The sequence below is a fragment of the Nicotiana attenuata genome, chromosome 1 (assembly GCF_001879085.1).
Source record: "Nicotiana attenuata strain UT chromosome 1, NIATTr2, whole genome shotgun sequence".
Taxonomy (NCBI): Eukaryota; Viridiplantae; Streptophyta; class Magnoliopsida; order Solanales; family Solanaceae; genus Nicotiana; species Nicotiana attenuata.
In genome coordinates this window covers 26,839,334-26,860,519 of record NC_031989.1, presented here as the reverse complement: position 1 = coordinate 26,860,519, position 21,186 = coordinate 26,839,334, and the positions used below count along the sequence as shown (strand labels likewise).

The 21,186-nt window shown below is 36.4% G+C and overlaps 1 protein-coding gene across 7 annotated transcripts; it reads right to left on the bottom strand.

The window, feature by feature from the left end:
• On the bottom strand, positions 6,045-12,058 carry LOC109223125 (zinc finger protein 36, C3H1 type-like 3). 7 transcript variants are annotated; one of them, XM_019387367.1, is made up of 7 exons: positions 11,880-12,058; positions 10,750-11,336; positions 10,526-10,585; positions 8,083-10,407; positions 7,774-7,980; positions 6,513-6,739; positions 6,045-6,351 (listed from the first exon to the last, which is right to left on the bottom strand). In XM_019387367.1, the coding sequence occupies exons 2-4, from the start codon at positions 11,317-11,319 to the stop codon at positions 10,036-10,038; spliced, it is 1,002 nt and encodes a 333-aa protein (XP_019242912.1). In that variant the 5' UTR covers positions 11,320-11,336; positions 11,880-12,058; the 3' UTR covers positions 6,045-6,351; positions 6,513-6,739; positions 7,774-7,980; positions 8,083-10,035. The 7 variants fall into 7 exon arrangements, with proteins under 7 accessions (XP_019242912.1, XP_019242913.1, XP_019242932.1 ...); XM_019387368.1 differs by having other exon boundaries at positions 6,045-6,739; positions 8,083-8,176; positions 8,268-10,407; XM_019387387.1 differs by having other exon boundaries at positions 6,045-6,739; positions 7,774-7,973; positions 8,083-8,176; positions 8,268-10,407.

Genomic DNA, 21,186 nt, shown 5'->3' with positions numbered 1-21,186 from the left:
GAACATTCTTAGCCCGATGGCCTTTCCTCCGCCAGGAATAAAATACCGAATCTCCAAATCATGCACTGAGTAAACCTCTCTTCAAGTCATTCACTGCCCCGACACGTAGACAAGCATCCTACCATCACATCAATACTGTGCGATAACCGTTCATAAGCACCATGGCAACTTGTGCCTAACCTCAGACCTCTCAGAAGTGCGACTACTGAGCTGAAACGACAGAGTATCCTTCCACAAGGCGACAACAATAGTCAAATCAACTGCGCAGGTAGAAGCATCCCGCACCACCTTTGTAGTACCTTAAAATTTTCTCAATTCCTGATTTATAACAAGCGTTTTGCGTCGCGTAAGATTGATTGGGAAGGAACAAAGGCATAAGCCTCAAAGGAATCAAATCGCGCGATGAGGAAATCAAGAAGGGAAGTGCTCCTAACAGCCCTGTAGCCTCCCGAAGATAAGTACACACGTCTCCATACCAATCCGCGAGACTCTACTAGACTTGCTCATGACTCGTCAGACCTAAGGGAACCTAGTGCTCTGATACCATGTTGTCACGACCCAAAATCCATTAAGGGCCGTGATGGCGCTGGACACCACTGTCAGGCAAGCCAACACCAATTTGCTTGAAATTTCTTGTTTTAACATTTTCAAAATCGTTCCTTTTGTACATTAAACAATAAGTAATAAGTTTTACGGAATAGATACTAATGTCTTTAACAAACTTAATATTAAACAATCCCATAATCATCCCAGAACCCAGTGTCACAAGTGCATGAGCTATCTCTAGGAAACAAAATAATACAACAACTGTCCGGGAATACAAATAGGAAAGATAATAAATATGGAAATCTGAAAGAGACTCTGCTGGCTGCGGGTCGTCTCGAGAAGTGCAGATCATCTAAGTCTCCGTATCAACCATGCTGCTACGCCCACCAGGCTGCTAGAGTTGCAGGTGCCTGTGCAACAAAAATGCACAGCAAGTGTTGCATGAGTACGAAAACAACGTGTACTCAGTAAGTATCCCGTCTAATCTCGAAGAAGTAGAGACGAGAGGTCGACTTCGACACTTACTAGAGGTCCAATGATGATACATCAATAATATAACAAGTCAAGGGTTTATATAAACATGAATGTAATTCAATAGAGTGAAGCAAGTAAACAATTCTTTCTTTTACATGAAAATTTCCAATTTCCTTTTTCATCATTTATACATATATTCTCAAGATGGGAAGAAGCAATATCAACTTCAGTAAATTACAAGGCAAGCAATACAAGCATGCGCAAATCATGCTGAGGCCGTACGGCCCGATCCAACAATATTTAAATTGTGCACTGCCACAGGGTCGAATGGCGCGAACCATAGATGCATCTATTACCCCGCTCGCGAATCATACATGCGATGCGGTCAAATACAAATAAACAATCACCCTGCTCGCGAATTATACATGCGACGCAGGTACACATCGAATCACATATTTAAACAGTTAATCAAGACATTCGTCAAGGAAATAATTATTCAAGGAGGTGTAAATTCCCCTTTTTACAAGTCAAGAAAATGAAGTTTAACTCTTTTAGAAAATCGTTCGCCACTTCGATGTGATTTAAGCATTTTTAAATTTGTCAACAAGGTTGCATTTATTACAAGTAAGCATGCTTTTGGGTCCTAAACTACCCGGACATAAGCATAATAGTAGCTACGCACGGACTCTCGTCACCTCGTGCGTACGTAGCCCCCACAAATAGGAGCACATAACCAATTAACTCACCTATGGGGAAAATTACCTCTTACAAGATTAGAAAGGAGACTCACCTAGATCCGAAGCCTATATCCCAATTTAAGAACGCGCTCAAACCTCAAATTGGAGCCGAACGATCCTAAACTATTCAAATGGGGTAAGAACTAGTCAATACATGCTCAAAAGTTCATATTCTAATTATTAAACCAATTTTCCAACACTAAATGCAAGGTTTCTAAAATTCATCCACGGGCCCACGTGCCCGGATTCCGGAATTTTTTTTAAGAAAGTTGTTACCCATAACCTAAGGATCAAAATATATGATTTTTACTCCATTCCATAACGAATTTCGTGGTCAAATCTCATTTTTATCCAAAACCTAGATTTTTCATCTAAACCCTTGATTTCACCAATTTTCACGTGTTAATCTAGCCATAATCTATGTAATAAACTCATGTTGTGTAGAAATTACTTACCTCGAAGTGCTAGGTGAAAACCCTCTTCCAAAAGCTCCAAAAATCGCCTAAGACCAAGTGGGAAGTGAAGGAAATGAGTTAAGTCTCGGGATAAAAAGCCCTGGGTTCCAGTCGCAGATGTCGCATTTGCGACATCCGGCTCGCAAATGCGATGTCGCATTTGCGACAAATGCATCGAAATGCGAAGTCTAGCCAACCCTGCCCTGGTCGCAATTGCGACAAGATTTTTCGTAAATGCGAAGGTGCGCAAAAGCGATCCTTCGTTCGCAAATGCGAACTTTCCCCTCAGAAGCCCAGGCTCGCAAATGCGAGCTCCATCTCGCAAATGCGATGATCGCATTTGCGACCAATTCCTCGCAAATGCGATCATACCAGAACCAGAAAGTCCAACTCCTTCACAAAACACTCCGAAGCTACTCCGAAACTCACCCGAGCCCCCGGGGCTCCAAACCAAACGCCCGCACAAGTCTAAAAACATAACACGGACTTGCTCTAAGCCTCAAATCACATCAAATAACGCTAAAACCATGAATCGCGCTCCAATTCAAGCTTAATGAACTTAAAAATTTCAAACTTCTACTTCCGATGTTTAAACCTATCAAATCACGTCCGATTGATCTCAAATTTTGCACACAAGTCATATTCGACATTACGGACCTACTCCAACTTCCGGAATTGGAATCCGACCCCGATATCAAAAAGTCAACTCTGGGTCAAACTTCCCAAAAACCTTCAAATTTCTATCTTTAGCCAAATGACTCCAAAATGACCCACGGACCTCCGAATTCACTTCCGATCGCGCTCTCAACACCAGAATCACCGTACAGAGCTATTCCCACACTCGAAATCCCAAATGGACATTGATGACACTGAGATGCACTTCAACCCAAACTTATGAAATTCTTCCAAAAATGCTAACTTCCACAATAGGTGCCAAAACGTTCTCGGGTCTTCCAAAACCCGATCCGGACATACGCCCAAGTCCTAAATCATCATACGAACCTGCTGGAACCTTCGAATCTCGATTCCGAGGTCGTTTACTCAAAAAATCCAATTTTAGTCAATTCTTTCAACTTAAAGCTTCCGAAATGAGAATTCTCTCTTTAAATCAACTTCGAACTTCCCGGAATTCAATTCTGACCAAGTGTACAAGTCATAATGCCTGAAGTGAAGCTACTCAGGGCTTCAAACCGCTGAACGACGCACTAGAGCTCAAAACGACCGGTCGGGTCGTTATAAAAATAGATTGTATATTATTTATTTTTTTAAATGAAAAAGTTAGTATTTGTGGCGACCCTTAGTCGCCTAAAAAGGAATACATGAAAATGAAGTTCTCTGTTGCGGCGACTTAATGTCGCTACTAAATTATTAGTGGCACCTTTTGTCGCTGCTAAAGTCCTCTTTTCAGTGGCGACCCACCTGAAATCCCTCTTGTGAATTGTTATTTGTGGCGTCTTTGTTTTCTTTTAGTGGCAGGTTAAGTCGCCACTACTGGCTCTTTCTGTGGCGACCACCAGAGTCGCCACAAGAAAGATTCAGTTACGCTAGTACTTGCAGCAATCCTGCGGTCTCCACTAAAAACCTATAGCATCGACTTTCTGGTCTTTTGTAGCGACTTTTGGCGCCGCTAAAAGCCTGATTTCTTGTAGTGATTTATATTTATATCAATTCTATTAATTCAAAATTTGAAAGGTTTTTTTTGTTAGAAAAGAAGTTTATTTGTCTTAAAACTCCAATTTGAAACTAATTCTCAATTTGAATTGGCAATTTTTTTTTATTTTAAAATAATTTTAGAACTCCAACTTTGTTGGCGCTTTGTCCTAAAAATCTACACTTGTCGTCTTAAGGTTATACTACTTGGCACCATATAATTATTTACTTCTTTTTTTATATATATAAAATAAAATAGATATTTATATAGACTACTATATTAGGAAGAAACTACTCCCCAATTTAAATTGAAAGTTTTGAATTTCTTTATTTCCATTTTTTTATTTTAAAATAATTTTGAAACTCCAACTTGAAAGTACTCCATATATATATATATATATATATATATATATATATATATATATATATATATATATATATATTCATTTTCTTATTATAGCTAATTATAAGTTATTTATATTTATTAAATCAAATAGAATAACCAACTAATTAATTCAAAATCTAAAATTCAAAAGGTTTTTAGTTAGAAAGTAGTTTGTTTTGTCCTAAAGCCACTTGACTTTTTGTGGTTATGCCACTTGTCTTAATATTGTGCTTGCCTCTCCTTTTATTATATATAGATCGATAGAATATATAGATTGAAGAGACTAAGGCCTAATCCTAGAGTAGACGGACATTTCGATTTCTAGTCCTAGGTAATTTACGTACAGGTATTTGGTGGTGGAAGTCATTTTTAAAAAAAATATTCTTTGAAGAGTGTTATATGTTTAGTACGTATATGATTGTAACAATCCATCAAAAGAAGGAAAATGGCTCATTTTTCTTATAACTATTTTATATTTTTAACTTCATATTATTTGCTTCAAATAACACTTAGAGATTATTATTAATCTTTTGGACTACAAAATCTCATCAACACACACTATGATTTTCTAATATTATTATTTTTTATAAAACTACTTTCTAGGGCCAAAAGTTTCACCCATATAATTTTCAAATTGTGAAGTAACCAAATAAAATCATAAAAGCCAATGGCGTGGCTGGCTGCATAACCTGAAGATATCCTATAATTATTTATTAAAAACGCGAATTTTTATGATCCCTAAATGCTTGGAAGTGTGCACATAATTGCACAGAAAACCAAAGTGTGAGAGTAGTATTTATTAGCGTACAACTAATCAAATTTATGTGATGTGAGGAAATTGATTGTGACATTTTTCTCAAAAACTAAACCAGAGTCACTCATTCCTCAGCCAAAAACAACATCAACAACATGAAAAGCTTAGATATATAAAAAAAATCATAGTATTAATATTAGGAATCTTTTTGTGTCTTTTGCTTGCATTCCATGTTAGTGATCCTTTTCAGCGTCATTTTCACCTATTTTTATTTGTTAGATACATATATTAGTCTCACTCAACAAACCGAAATGAGGGGAACAAGATAGAATAGTAGTAACTAGACGTAGGAAGTAATGAGAAAGTGCAAGAATTATATTATAGTATTTGTGCCTTGAATAACTCAAAAGACCGGTTTAATTGTAAAATAAAAAAACACTTATTATGATTAAATTGTCATATTTTACGTGGACAAGAGTTGTTCCAAAAAAAAAAAAAAAAATCACTAGATAATTGAAGGGAAAAAAATTTACTTTTGGATGAAATCTTAATATACTTATTATTTTTATATCAGCAAATTTGATGTTCACATGTAAATTCACAAGATATTAGTGCAAAGCTAAGATGAATTCGGTGTTGACTCGTGAACTGGTTTCATCCAAGAGATCAACATGTCAACATAATTATATAGAACATATCACTTGCACTTATCTCAAAGTCGATATTATAAGGCGGTGATACGTTGAATTAACGGGTTCCACTGCAATCTGATAATATTTTGCCAGAGAATATGATTTTAAATATATATGAGTGGTAACATTTATTTTACAAAAACTGCATACATACGTAAGCCACCATTACTTTAAAAATATCAATTTGGTACAAAAATTAAATTTAACTCAAGCCTAGCTACAACTCAAATCCAGGCCTAAATACAAGTTGAATTATGGCAAAAAAAAATACGTAATTCTTTTGACCAACATCTTGTGCGCTCGAAGTCATTAGTGAATATGGTCTTGCTATTTTAGGTGCCTGTGATAGAATGAATGCAACTTCGCTTTGTTCTTTTGTTTCCATATCTAAAAACTTAAATCATATGTTCGTTATTTGCTAGACTAATACCCAACATTCAATCAGGCTATGTAAGCAGAAATTTGGCTGAAACGAAGCCACAAAAAATTGGACCACTCAAGAACACCACGAACACCACATATAATTGGTGTGTATAGAAGAACAGTTCAAAGTTTTGTCTCCTTACTCCAGGAAGTGAAGTCACCCACATTAATAAACCAGCTGCTAGGCTGATAACTCCGGGAAAATTGGCTACTCTTATGTTTTCCACTGAATGAGCTGCATTAAACACAGTGACAAAGTCCAAGTCTTCAATTTCTTTACCAAGAATACTCACAAAGATGGATTACATGTGATGAACCCCCTTTAATATTTGAATTACAACTTAATACAAGGGATCTCTATGGGCTAAGGAAATAATTTTCAGTTTTAGAACTCACTTCCTCCAAAAGGCAGCACCCAGCCAATCACATAGAACAGGCCATGAAGGCTAAAAAGAGCCATAGTAAGATGTCCCAGCCAAACATGATATCGAGTGGCATGTTCAAAAGGAATATCTATAGCTCGAAGAAGAACTGAACCCCGTGCAACAGGCAGAAACAGAAATGCTAAGCAGATTAATCCAATGAATCCAAAACGAAGGCCTGTTAGCTCCAGCAACAGAACACTGGAAAATTACAACAGCAGATATTAGTCGATCCTGCTATTAAAGGAGCCTTCAAGTCAACAAACTATGTACTGGTTCTAAAGTCTGATGTAAGAACTATGTGGCTGGAACTGTTTATATCCCAATACTTCGAAACCTTTTGACATGGAAATCTCTTTTATATTTATCAAGATGCGCAATTATAAATTGAGGTGACAAAGAAGAGAGGACAGATCAAAAGAAGAGAAAATCAATCATCTTTTCCAATTTAAAATCACAGGTGGACTAGATAATGTGCAGCAAATGAACTTAAAAGATCCCTGTTTTATATAAGTGAAGTTAGTAAAATCAAACACATAGTCAGAATAGCCTGGAATTATCGTGTGATGCAGATAGTTAACAGTACTCAACTGATCTAAATCAGTTTGTTTTCGTTAGAGAGGGGCAGGAATAAACATAAGAAACTAGGATATATTTATTATTTCAATAGGTCGCATATCTTTAAACAGGCTCTAAAGTCATGTTTAGCTCAAGCTTCAGTAAATTGGAATCATCAACTACTCGAGAAGAGTGTCTCAGTACTTTCAGAACTCTACTACCATGCATATTTCTGGAGAACAAAGAGCTACTGTATAAGACAATATACGAACAAAGTTGAACCAAAATTTGAATTAAGGGCATATTGGATTGAAAAATTTCTGAATATAGAGCAAATGAAGGCCAGAAGGATGCAAAATAAATAGCTTTAAAGAATCATATCACGTAGTTCTATTGGAGAATGGATAATGATCTATATAGCCCAGCCATACATGTATATATAAAAGGATTAAGGTAACTTAGTTCACTGAAAGGATGACCATTTTGTCAAGCCGGAACAAAATGGTGCAAATTAAAGAACAGCAAGAGGTCTAAATGAGCAGGTTAACAACAAGCCCAAGCTCTTGAACATGGTGAACATCATTAGCAACTACTTTCTCTTCGGACACAGAGAAGCGAAAGTGAGAAATCCGACAAACCCAAACTAGCAGGTAACATGATCATGGTGATAGAATTACCTTTTCTCTTTCATGTCTTGAACATGAAATAAAGATAGAGGCCAACATTCCGTATACTGTACATAACTACAGCCCAGATGATGTACGCTGAGAAGAGTATAACACCAATCATTTCTGCAGCTGTAACAACCCCAAATGGTCCATCCACCAGCACCGGGAATGTCCACAAGCAAAAACTTGGACCTTTTGCAGTCTTCTTCCTACAGGCTACAACAATTTAAAATTCAAGTAACTACACAAGTTCAGAACATCCACTAACTTCTAAAGGAGTTCTATGAAGTAAGAAACCAAGCTAGCAGATATACATACACTTGGTGTTCATCTTCACCAGAGAGAACGAGGCGAATAATTGCAAGAAATGCAATCATGAAAATTGGGAAACTGAATATCAAGAATGTGCTTCCTGCAGTCCAACAAAAACTGATATCACTTACTAAGAAATTCGAAATAATGATACAACATTAAAGTAAGAAACTTTCAAGTTGGAAACAAACCTGTTGTCCCAAAAATAGTTCCTCGGGTGGCTCAAATAAACTTCCCTTGCGAATCATTCATGCATTTAGAAGGCAATAAGAAAATAAAAGTAGCCCATGCAATGAAGATCACCTACGTTACTACTTTGAGAATCAACTTTGTTGATGATACCCAAAAGGTTGTCTTATTGATACAATCAAATTCATCTTCTTTCCTTAAAAGAAGAGGTTCTTGGCCTGAGAGTTCACCCATTTTAGAATTTTCTAAAGTTGGCACCAAATACACTCTTCAGGCCTGTTCTAAATACGCACTGCTGACGGAAATGTTAGTGCAACGTCAATGGTCATGGTCTATGTCGCTGACCTATGTAGTTAATATGTACAACCCTAACAAAGTAAATGCCCAGGTTTGGTTTCAGCTCCTTTTTCTCCTACCACCCAGCACTGGCGAAAACCAACGTCCAGACTTCCTTCTCCACTTGCAATCAATCCCCATGACGGTAAAAATTTGTTGAGCCACACCAATCTAATTGGTAGATGTGAGTGGCGATTCAGGTTCATCGCAAATTATGTTGCTAATTAAACAGATGAGAATGATATTCCTTAAAAGAATACGTTAACTTGCTCCTGATTCATAGGGGTTGACTAAAACCAAGGCAAACACATACTATAAGATATTTCGAAGCATCACATTAAGGATAGTTATTACCAATAAACTGTTATTACCAATAAACTAACTTGCACTGATAGCGCACATAGACAAACGTGCTGCTTCCTTTTGGATATTTATCCACATAAGTAAAATGTCAACTTTCAGAACTGTTTTGTAGCTAACACACTTTAATGAGACCAGCATTTCTTTGTAAACTACGCGTTTGAGCTACTAAAACCAAGGAAATTGATTTTATTATCAACAGACTTTACAAATTTAGAGCTACAAGTGGTGAACCTTATACTGATTCTCAAACACTAGCACGATAAGTTTCTTCTAAGACATTTAATTGGTCAAGATATCACAATTCGAATAGAATTTAAATCCTTGTGTACTCTTTTATAGCCAAGACGTCACAATTTGAATAATTTATTACGAATTTGAGTCCTAGTGTTATCCTGTACCTCAAGCAAGTTATTTCTCTCACCTGTTTACCGGGTGAAATGAAAAATACTAGCACAACAAAATAAACTGTACAATTGCAAAGTTATACCTAAAAACAATCATGGCAATGATCAAGGCAAATTTAGTACCTCTCAGCTGATGTATTGAAAAGCAACTATCTTTCCTTTTTTGTTTTGTTTTGATTGATTGGTAAATTTGAACCTAATTGCCTTAAACAAACAGTTCTCAGAGTATTCGGGGACTATCAGCTGCAATATGTAGGTGATGTTATGTTGATTTTTGATACAAAAACTCAACACAGGAAGCAAATTCACAAACAAGAATATCGAGCATCTTGATTTTGGCAAACTGAGATCATTTGGGGCAAGACCCCCGCAGCCCTGCACTACAGATCAACTATTCGTATGCTCCCAGTTTTATTCTGTATCAGCCAAAAACACTCAGCAATTCTATGTTGTATGATCCATGTCCAATTGTCCATTCATATCCTAGATATTATTTGACAGTATATTGTCTTTGTTATGATAGTACTGCTCCTGGAATTGTCAAATCTGCAACACAACAAAAGCAACTACAACCCTTTTAAACACAAGGAAGTCACTAACAGCTCTTGATTACCTTATTGGTAGTTGATGGCAAGAAGAGAGACTTGGGAATATGGCACAGCTACTCCTAAGAAAATTCAACAAATACCGGCAATCTCTTTCTTTCAGAAAGACCATAGAGAACAGTCTGTATATGAGCATCAACATCTTCTCTGGAAGGACATTTTTCACCAGAAGAAGGCAAAGAAACCTCGATATTATCATCCAAGGGAGACCAGTCAGTGCCAGAGATAGCAATTGTGGAGGTGGTGGAACTAGGGCTACTGTCGCTGCTTGGGGGCTCTTTATCTTTAATAGACACGACTTTTTTAACAGTAGTAGGCGTGGCCATTGCTGCTGATTCTGTTGAAGACACGGCTGAGTTGACCTGGTGATGAACAGATCGGCCCCTCGGTCCATATGCACGTGATCCTGAACTGTATGACCTGCTGCTCAGTGCCTACAAAGCATAACCATGTGAAGATAGATGATCACTTCACAATGAACTTTAATTCATACATTAAAATCCTAAAAAAGATAAGTTCAGCAGTAAATACATTTAGTTAAATTGTTAATACCTCAGATTGATTCCTGTTGGCGAAAGCAGTTGGGCGTAAATCTTCTTTTCCGTGTACGAACTGTTTAATTGAAGGATAAATGTTTTGAGTTGTGGATTTTAGTAAAGTTGACTAATGTCAAAACTAGAAAGTTGATCTCAACCGTACAATGAGTGCAAGAATATTCCAGAAGCATTGGACCATATTCTTGAGAAAGAGAGAGAGAAGAAAGAGAAGAGAGAGACCCGGCATTTGGAACCAAAGCGGCACGTGGAGGTATCCCCCCACCACCGACAAACATCCGACTTGTGAGAGCTATTTTCACTTCCTGATGTTGACGACGACAACCTTCCGGAATCTGACGTTGACGGCAACGATTTAGCTCTTGCACTATATTTCGGCTCAACGAGAATGCCGTCCATGACTACCACATCCTCTTCGACTTTCACCGGAGTCCTGAAAGCCGGCGGAATCTCGATGTTCTCAATCGAAGCTAGAGGCGAACGGAAAACGCCGGCGGCGGCGGAACCGCTTCTGCTTCCGCTGCTACTATTGACCAGAGAACGACGCTCCGGCGAATCGCTGGCAAACGGCACCGGCGAGCTGGAATGAAGGTATCGGGCTAGCGGAGAGAGTACTCTATTGGAAGAACTACCAGAACTATCTGAAGAAGAGTAAGGATCGAGGATCCGAGGTTTTGGTCCAGGATAAAAACGGCCACGGCCGATGAAGTTTTGAGTGTTGATTGGTGAAACATCCAAGGATCGGACTTTGGAAGCTTGCGAATCGTTACTTTTACCGTAAAAAAAATCCATGCTTTCTTCAAATTCTTCTGCAATCACAAACCACAAGCTTATAACATCATAGAAAAACCCTAATTTAAATCGAATGGTACTATTAATTAAACATCTTTACACTAAAGTTTATCGCTCTGACTTTCGATCTCGATTTTTGAGTATGAGCTCCCGCCAAATTTTCAAACTTAATTGTTAGAAGAAATCAAGTCGGAATATCGGATAATATATATGAGAATGATAAATTCATGAGGAAATTTAGGATAAATACGATTAATTAAGAAGAGAACCTCAGTAAGATCTGAGTTTTTCTAATCATTACCGCTACCGTGAAAAGTTCATCGAAATTCTAGCGATCACAATTCAGAAGCACATAAAATTCAAAAATTTTAACGCAAATGAACATATTAAAACCTAAAATCAGTTCGCTCACTTTCGAGATTTGAGTTTTGAGTTTGACCTCTTGCCAAATGTTCAAAGTTTACTGAATCAGAATCGAGGCGCAAAAATCGGATAACATATATGGAAATGAGGCATTAATGCGGAAATTAACGATAAATTCAATCAACTGAGAAGAGAACCTCAAAGGAGATGTGAATTCATTCATGCAGATTCGTGAATGTTCTTCGAACTTTGATTGCGAATATCGTATGCGTGCGAATTCTTAGTATTTTGAACTTCAGAGAATGTTTGTGCTGGGTATTTACAGATTCTAATGATAGTGATTTTATGAGCCCTAATTCTTAGTTATGAAGAAGACGTGGTATTTATAGGATCCGTCAACAGTCTTCTCTTTGGAGGGACAGTGACCGCCAAAACAGAGTCTTCATTTTGAGTAACAGCTTGTTTGAAAACATATTTATTTTATTATTTATTTAAAATTGTTGTGGTTAAATTCATTATTATGGAATAATCAAAAGTCCCATTTTTTTTTCTTTTTTAATTATGCTCTTACTTAGTACTTTATAATTCTATTTTATCATTTAATTTTTTTTTTATTTTAACTCCAAATGTCCAATCTATTGACCTACTTTGTCTTCTTCCATCTTTTCTAGAGTCCCGTTCTTTTTATTAACCAAGTCTCCGTTCGATTATTTGTCTCTTTTCATCGTTTTAATTTTTCTTTTGTGTTGCTAATATTAGTTAACATTTTTTTTCCAGGTTTTTGCTCTTGTTTCCAAGCTACGTAATTAATGAAAAATTAGTAGAAAGTTTTAAATTATTTTTATGTGTAATTCTTGATAAATTTTATTTAAAATAATTACGGATATTTTAGTGAAATTATCAGTTACAGTACTGTAGAATACAGTCAAGCCAAACAACAAAAATATTATTTAACAACAGCAAACGATACAATCCATTCAAACGTTACATCCATAAAACGATACAATACAATACATCACAGTACAATATAATACAATACATTAAAAAATGATGGGTAACAATGATCCAAACATAGTGTAAATTACATGGGTGGTCATTCATTCATTCATTCCTCAAAAGTCACTTTTCTATATAAAAATTATTCAACTTTGTGTTCGTTACCCAAATGTCATTTTTCTTTCTTTGCTTACACAAAAATTATTTTACTTTGCTCTATTTATCACAAAACTCACATTGGCCAGATTTTATAATACTTTTACTTGAAAAGTCTATTATGTCCTTGACATTATAAATCCTCTCATTTATGTAATACCTTCTATATTATATACTATATAAAATATTTTTACCTAGGTATTTTACTTATAATTAAAATAATTTTAAATTATTTTATTATTATTTTTAATATATATCCATACATTTAATTTTTTCATGGCACTCAATTTGTTTAATTATATTCAAATATGAACATTTTTTAAATATAAAAATAATAATAAAATATTTATTTTTAATATTCATTTAAAATAATAAAAGCTGATTTGTTTAACAAATGATAGTTTTTTTGTGGTCAATAAAATTTTTAAAAGAAGTTTCAAAAATATTTGTGTATAATATTAAGTTTTTTAAAGCTTTATATGTTAATATTATTTATTTGAAAGTATTAATATGATGTGTTATTTTGCTAAATATGGGCATTTTATTTACAGCTTGTTTGGGTGGTTGTTACGTATCGTTTCATAATGTATCGTATCGTATCGTATTGTATTGTACTGTATCGTTTGATGAATACAATGTTTGGATGGATTGTGTCGTTTTGGCGTCGTTTCATGGTATCACGCACCTGTGATATGATGAATAAACTTGCAATATTATAAAGAAAAATTATGATACGGTATATAAAAAGGTAGGGTAAATGATAAAATAAAATTATTTAATAATAATGAAGGGTGAGATTGAGAGAAAAACATAAGGAAACGACGCGACCACACCAAATCGTTCGTTACATAAAGTGGCACATTTCTTTGTTACGTAACGACGGATTTAACGATACGATACAATAAAATTTAAGTAACAATCAAAACAAACATTGTATTTAAAGTAACAATACGATACGATACGATAGGTAACAACCATCCAAACAAGCTGTTATTAAATTAATGGTATAGGTTGGTTGATAAATCAATGAGTTTGATTTTTTAATTCTCATAAACATATTTCATTAAGCATGATTAAGAATGTGGACTTGAGATTTGTTCACGGTAATGTTATGTCACGATCCAAAATCCACTAAAGGTCGTGATGGCGCCAGATACCACTGTCAGACAAGCCAACAATAAATAATTAATTTGGTTCTCTTTTTAGTATTTTCGAAATCGTAGTTTTCCTTCAATTAAATAGTAGAAGATGGAAATTTAAGAGTAAATAATAACTTTTTCATAATCTCAATACTGAATAACCCATAATCATCTCAGAATCCAATGTCACAAGTGCATGAGCATTTACTAGAAAATAAATAAAATACAACAACTGTCCGGAATACAAATTTGGACAGGAAAGAAAATGCAAACACTCTGAATGAGACTTTGTTGGCTGCGGATCGTAACATGGAATATAGGTCACCTAAGTCCCCGCATCAACCATGTTGCTGTGCCCACAAGGCCACTGAACATACATGTGCTTGTACAACAAAATGTACAGCAAGTGTAGTATGAGTACGAAAATAACGCTTACCCAGTAAGTATCCAGTCTAATCTCGAAGAAGTAGTGACGAGAGGTCGACTCCGACACTTACTATGGCCAACAATAATATACCGATAATATGTCTAATCATGGATTTTATAAGATGACTGTAAACTCAATAACATGAAGCAGGTAAACAATTCTTTTGTTAATAGGAGATATTCAAATTTATTTTCATCTTTTAATAATTTATATCTCCGGCCTATGAGGCCACATCAATTGTCAATAATTCCAAAACAATCAGTTAAGTCATGCGCAAATCATGCAGAGGTCGTACGGCCCGATCCAACGTAATATTTAAACGGTGCACTGCCGGAGGGTTGAACGGCGCGAACTGTAGATGCATCTATTTAATCTGCCGAGGCGTTCGGCCCGTTCCACGAAAAGGAAAACACAATCAAATAGTCAAATCAAGAATTCATCAAGGAGAAATTATCCAAGGAATGTAAATCACCTATTACCGGTCAAGAAAACTAAGTTTAACATTCTAGAAATTCATTTATCAAGTTCGGTATGATTTAAGCAATTTAAATTGACAATAAGGTCACAAATATCACAAGTATAGCATGCTTTTGGGTTCTAAACTACTCGGACTTCAGCATAATAGTAGCTACACACGGACTCGTGTCACCTCGTGCGTACGTAGCCTCCACAAATAGAAACACATATCGAATTATTTCACCTATGGGGTTAATTCCCTCTTACAAGGTTAGAAAGGAGACTCACATCACCTCAAAGCCCACTTTCCAGTCCAAGATTATGCTCAAACCCTCAATTCGGCCAACTCAATACTTAATTTAGCTTTCCCTTTACCAATTCACCAATGTTCGGCTCAATCTAGCCAAAGACGACTTAAATACATCAAACAAAACAATGCAAGAGAAAATAATTTTAATTAACAAAGCTATGATCCTTACACAACTTGCAAAAAGTCAACAAAAGTCAACTCCCCCGGCCCACAGCTCAGAACCCGATAAAATTTACAAACCCGAACAACCATTCCGATACGAGTTCTACCATACTAAAATTATCAAATTCCGATACCAATTTGTCCTTCAAATCATCATTTTATATTTTGAAAGATTTTACAATTTTTCCCAAATTTTTCTTTAGATTCTCATGGATTTTGATGTTAAATCTAAGGTATAATCACAAATATATTTGAAAATTGGTTTGAGGCCTTACCCAATGATTTGATACGAAAATCCTTTCTCAAAATCGCCCACTCCCGGACCTAGGGTTCAAAATATGATAAAATGAAGCAAAAACCCGAGTTATACGGCTAAAAACAAGCTACGGATGTCACATTTGCGATCGCGAACCCTTGTAATTGCGAACAAGAACATGGCAGGAAAAGGTCGCATTTGCGACAAAAAGTTCGCAATTGCGAACTGGGCATCGCAATTGCGACCACACCAGAAACCAACAGTTTTCTTGACAAATGGGCATAACTCTCTCATACGATGTCCAAATTCGACGATTCTTTTTTATATGACTCCATAATTACAATACGGCTCTAATGGTTCAATAAAATTGAATTTTGAGTTCATTTTCTTAATGTGGTACCATTTATGCTTGAAGAAACGACGACGAAGCATCAAAAACAAGTGCAACACAACCTAAACATATCTGAAACTCACCCGAGTCCCCAAAGCTCCAAACCAAACACCCACACAAGTCTAAAAACATAACACAAACTTTCCTGAGGCCTTAAATCATATCAAACAACGTCAAAACTATGAATCTCACCCCAAATCAAGCTTAATGAACTTTAAAACTTCAAACTTCTACATTCGATGCCGAAACCTATCACTTCACGTCCAATTGACCTCTAATTTTGCACACAAGTCACATTCAACAGTACGGACCTACTCCAACTTCTGGAATCGGAATCCGACCCCGATATCAAAAAGTCCACTCCCAGTCAAACTTTCCAAAAATCTTCAAATTTCCAACTTTCGCCAAATGACCCCGAAATGACCTACAGACCTCCAAATCCACTTCCGGACGCACTCCCAAAACTAGAATTACCATACGGAGCTATTCCCAGACTCGGAATCCCAAAAGGACATTGATAACATTGAAATGAACTCCAACCCAAATTTAGGAAATCTTTCCAAAATGCCAACTTTCCACAATAGGCGCCGAAACGCTCCCGGGTCATCCAGAACCCGATCCGGACGTACGCCCAAGTCAAATATCATCATACCAACTTGCTGGAACTTTCAAATCTCGATTCCGAGGTCGTTTACTCAAAAATCACACCTTATTGAATTCTCCCCACTTAAATCTTTCGAAATGAGAATTTTCTCTCTAAATCAACTCTAAACTTCCCGAAACTTAATTCCCACCACACGTACAAGTCATAATACCTGAAATGAAGCTACTCATGGTCTCAAACTGCCGAACGATGCGCTAGAGCTCAAAATGATTGGTTGGGTCGTTACATGTTATTGATAAATTTAATAATGCTACTTATATATATTGAAAATTAATATTAAGAAAATATTAAATGTAAGGATATATTATAAAAATAATAAAATAATTAAGATTATATTAAGTTATATTAATTATAAGTAAAATATCTAGGTAAAAGTATATACTATATAATATAGAAGGTATTACATAAATGGGAGGATTTATAATGTCAAGGTCATAATAATTTTCAGGTGAAAGGTTTGTAAAATCTAGTCAAAGTGATTATTGTGATAACTAGAGCATAGTAAAATAATTCTTGTGTAACAAAGAAAGAAAAGTGACTTTTGGGTAATCAACACAAAGTTGAATTACTTTTACGCAACAAAATAAAGAAAAGTGACTTTTGGGTAATGAACACAAAGTTGAATGACCACCCATAAAATTTACTCCTTCATTTTTCGGTTACAAAATGACGAGCCGATGAAGTGTGCATCTTACAACGGAACAGGCCTGAAGTGTGGTTTCATGTGCAAATATCATCCCGCACTGCTAGCTGTGTACAAAATGATGAGTTGATTTTGCCATGAATAATCAACAAGGTAAAATCAACAGTGTATATGTAGCACTCAACAAGTATGAAAGTGGTGAATAAAGTGCAAAGGATTACTGGAATAAGCACGCAAGAGTTTCCCTTTATTTATCTAGGTTGCCACATATTTTATGCTAAAAGATGAATGGATTATTATCATGGGCTTATCAAAAATGCTATTGACAAGTTGCAATCATGGAATGGTAAATTGCTCTCTATAGGTAGAAGGGCAATCTTGATATCACATGTCCTTCAGAGTATGCCAATACATTTGTTGTCAGCTGTGAATCCACCTCCATTTGTTATTAATAAGCTTCATAAACTGTTTGCTCGTTTCTTTTGGAGTAATTCAGTAGGTGGTAAGAATTGACATTGGGCATCTTGGGACACCTTATGTCAACCATATGAAAAAGGAGGGTTAGGGTTTGTATCACTACAAGATGTTTCAAAAACTCTTTTTTACAAGTTGTGGTAGAACTTTAGAACTAAACCTACATTGTGGAGCTCTTTTATGAGCCAAAAATATTGTAAGAAAATGAATGTCATGGTGGTTTCTTGGAGTTATGGATCACATGTTTGGAGGAAAATGCTTGAGTGTAGAGATGAGATTGAACATCAAATCATTTGGCAACCAAGAATGGGTTCTTCATTGTTTTGGTTTGGCAGCAGGATATGATTGGGAGCTTTGTACTTCATTACTTCACCAGACTTTTACTGTGATGAATTTGTACACAATGTATATGATGTGGTTGTGGAGGAGTCTTGGGATGAAGATAGGCTGCTAGAAATTCTTCTTCATGATTTAGCAATTCATGTCATTGAAAACATCAATCCCCCAGTGTCACATAATGATCATGATCGACCTTACTGGATGTTGGAAGCTAGGGGCAATTTCACTGTCAAGTATGCCTGGGAATATCTTAGGAGGAGTAGAGATCCTAGTATTGATATAAGAACATGTGGGTGAAAGGATTACCTTTTAAAATTGCTTTTTTCATGTGGAAGGTGTGGAAAGCCAAATTGCCACTTGATGATCAATTTAGGAGGTTGGGTCACTTTATGCCTTCTAGGTGTTGGTGTTGTCTAAATCCAGATGAAGAAACACTGTCTCATATGTTATTTAGATCCTATGCAACTCATTCTGTATGGTATTACTTTCTCTCCAGTGCAGGAATATCAATGGAAGGCTTATATTTGCAATAGGCAGTAACAAAGTGCTGGATTGCCTAGGTTATTCCGCGACATAGGCCTATTATTCATGCATTGCCGTCTATTATTTTGTGGGAGATTTGGAAGAGAAGAAATAGATATTGAACATGGGGAAGTTGTCTCAGTTAGTTGGGTGATATATCAGGTATCATCTACACTTCAAGCTCTAGTTAAAGTGAGAATCCAAGCTTACAAAATGTCTCATACAAATGGCCATATTTGTTGCAACTGTTAGAGAATTATACTCCAAAATTGAAGATGACTGAGGTGTTATGGGATTTGCCTACTCAAGAATGGATGAAAGTCAATACTGATGGGGCATCAAGGGGCAATCCAGGCGGAAGCTCGATTGGTTTTATTTTAAGGGATGAAAAAGAATATGTTAAATTTGCAATGGGGAAGGAGATTCAAGAGGTTATCAATATTGAGGCTAAAACACTTGCTATTCTTGAAGCTTTGAAGTATTGTATTCATCATGGATACACGCAGATTTTGGTGCAAACAGACTCAATGTTGATGAAAAATATAGTTGAAGGCACATGTATTGCACCTTGGACTGTAGTTGCTTATGTAGAAGAAATCAAGGGCATTATGGAGAGATACAATGTCAGAATCACGCACATTATGACGGAGGGCAACAAATTGGATGACTATTTAGCTAATTATGCTCTAGATGATGGCTACATAGAAGTACATAGTTTTGATCAATTGGAGGTACAAGGTAAAAGTATTGTGAACAGTGATAAACTACAATGTCCATACCTAAGAGTAAGAGCTGCAAGGAGTTAGGACGAGAGAAGGAAAGGAGTAGTAGGGAGATGGAGAAGGCTGGAGCCAGTACCTTGGTTCACCATGATCAAGTCCTTATGGAGGAGATCATGGTGGACATTTTTTCTACTAATCTCATGTTCCTTTTTGTAAGAGATGTTACTGTATACATGCCTTGCCATTTGACACGAATTCAATGGGTGGTATTAGTAATTTGTGCTCATTCCCTTGAACGAGTATTGATGGTAAGCATAAGCATGGACTCAAGCTTGGATTCAAGATATCAAAGGAAGAAGCTGGAACTGGACAGTCTTACATTAGCCCTCATGTATAGGAAGCAATTGTTGAAGGTCCAATACTTTAATATGTTGGATAGCATGGTACAATCAACAGGCTTTTGTACCACAACAGGGGCGACACAAGATTTGAAATGCAAGAGATGGATGCCCAGTTCTTTAAATGTCGGAATCTCGCGAGATACTGGACTTTAGAGCCAACAGACGGGTATAAAGGATGCATTGCGAAGTGAGAACCCAGCGCATTTCATTACTTTAATAACCCAGGTTTGGTTTCATGCGAAAAATTTATGGATTCACAACTGGAGGTCACACTAATCTTTGAGAAAAAAGTGCAACGTAGACTGTGTGCAAAAAGCAAAGTGACGCGTACAAATGCACCTGTCCATGAGTTGACCACATACATAAACCATGTCGTCCAAACATCAAAGAACATATGATACCGAAAACGAGGCCATGCTTTTAGGATTACATTTGCCCGGCCAAGACCCGGAGGAATATGCAGCCATGCATCGTGTACCATGCACCAGTGTATCATGCGCCCTATCAAGACCTTTGACATATCTCTATTCCACTCCTATAATCTCTACTTAATGCTTCTGTCAAGGTTTGATCCCTGGTGGTTAAGGCGGTAAATTAAAATAGTTAAATGGATCAAGCTAGACAACAAACACAACTTGACATTTTTACTAATAAGTAGAAACTTTTTATCTTTAATAATTTTCACTAACGTATCTACCTATTTTTCTCAAACTGAAATTAAAAATTAAAAATTGCATTACCACGAGATTTCCATCCTACAATCCTTTTAGATCATTTGATTATTACTAATGAAGAATTAAATTGTGCACAAAATTAGGGGAACAAATTGAACAAGATAACATGCACTTTTCTTAATATTGACATAGTAGAGCCATCTTACGTCTCTTTATTCAACTAGGTCTTCAAGAAATGCACAAAATACAAAAAGAGTCACATAAATTTGATATTCGAGTGCAACGTGGTTTTGAGAACGCCAGTATTGTAGCACGGAATGGTCATGCAGGTTGCCATGTTCCACAATACATGCTGACTTGCCCACTGGGCACCATAGGCCGATTAACAACAGTAATCTTGAAGTGCCTTGCTAAGGGCCATAAACTTTGATCGCCCTCAACGACATAGTCCAGCATCATAGGTCACACCCGAAGAAATAGGACAAAGGCATAGGTCGCGTTCAACGATATATCCACCAACATAGACCACGACCAATGACATATAGCGACAGAAACAACCGTGTGGCACGTACCAATTGTAACGACCCGGCCGGTCATTTTGAGAGTATTATCCCCAATCCCCTATTTATTGCTTCTCCTGTTTCATTTTGTGGTTACTTGACTTGTCGGGGTGCTTGGTTTCGGGTTCGGATGAGTTTTGGAGTGGAATAGGACACTTAGTCCCTAAGTTTAAAGTTTAAGTTGTAAGAGTTGACCATGTTTGACTTTTATG

Coding starts and splice junctions, on each gene's coding strand:
- LOC109223125 (XM_019387365.1), bottom strand. CDS start 11,319: ATGGATTTTTTTTACGGTAAAAGTAACGATTCGCAAGCTTCCAAAGTC. Junction 10,586..10,749: donor GCTTTGGTTCCAAATGCCGG/GTCTCTCTCTTC, acceptor TCAATTAAACAG/TTCGTACACGGAAAAGAAGA. Junction 10,408..10,525: donor CCAACAGGAATCAATCTGAG/GTATTAACAATT, acceptor TATGCTTTGTAG/GCACTGAGCAGCAGGTCATA.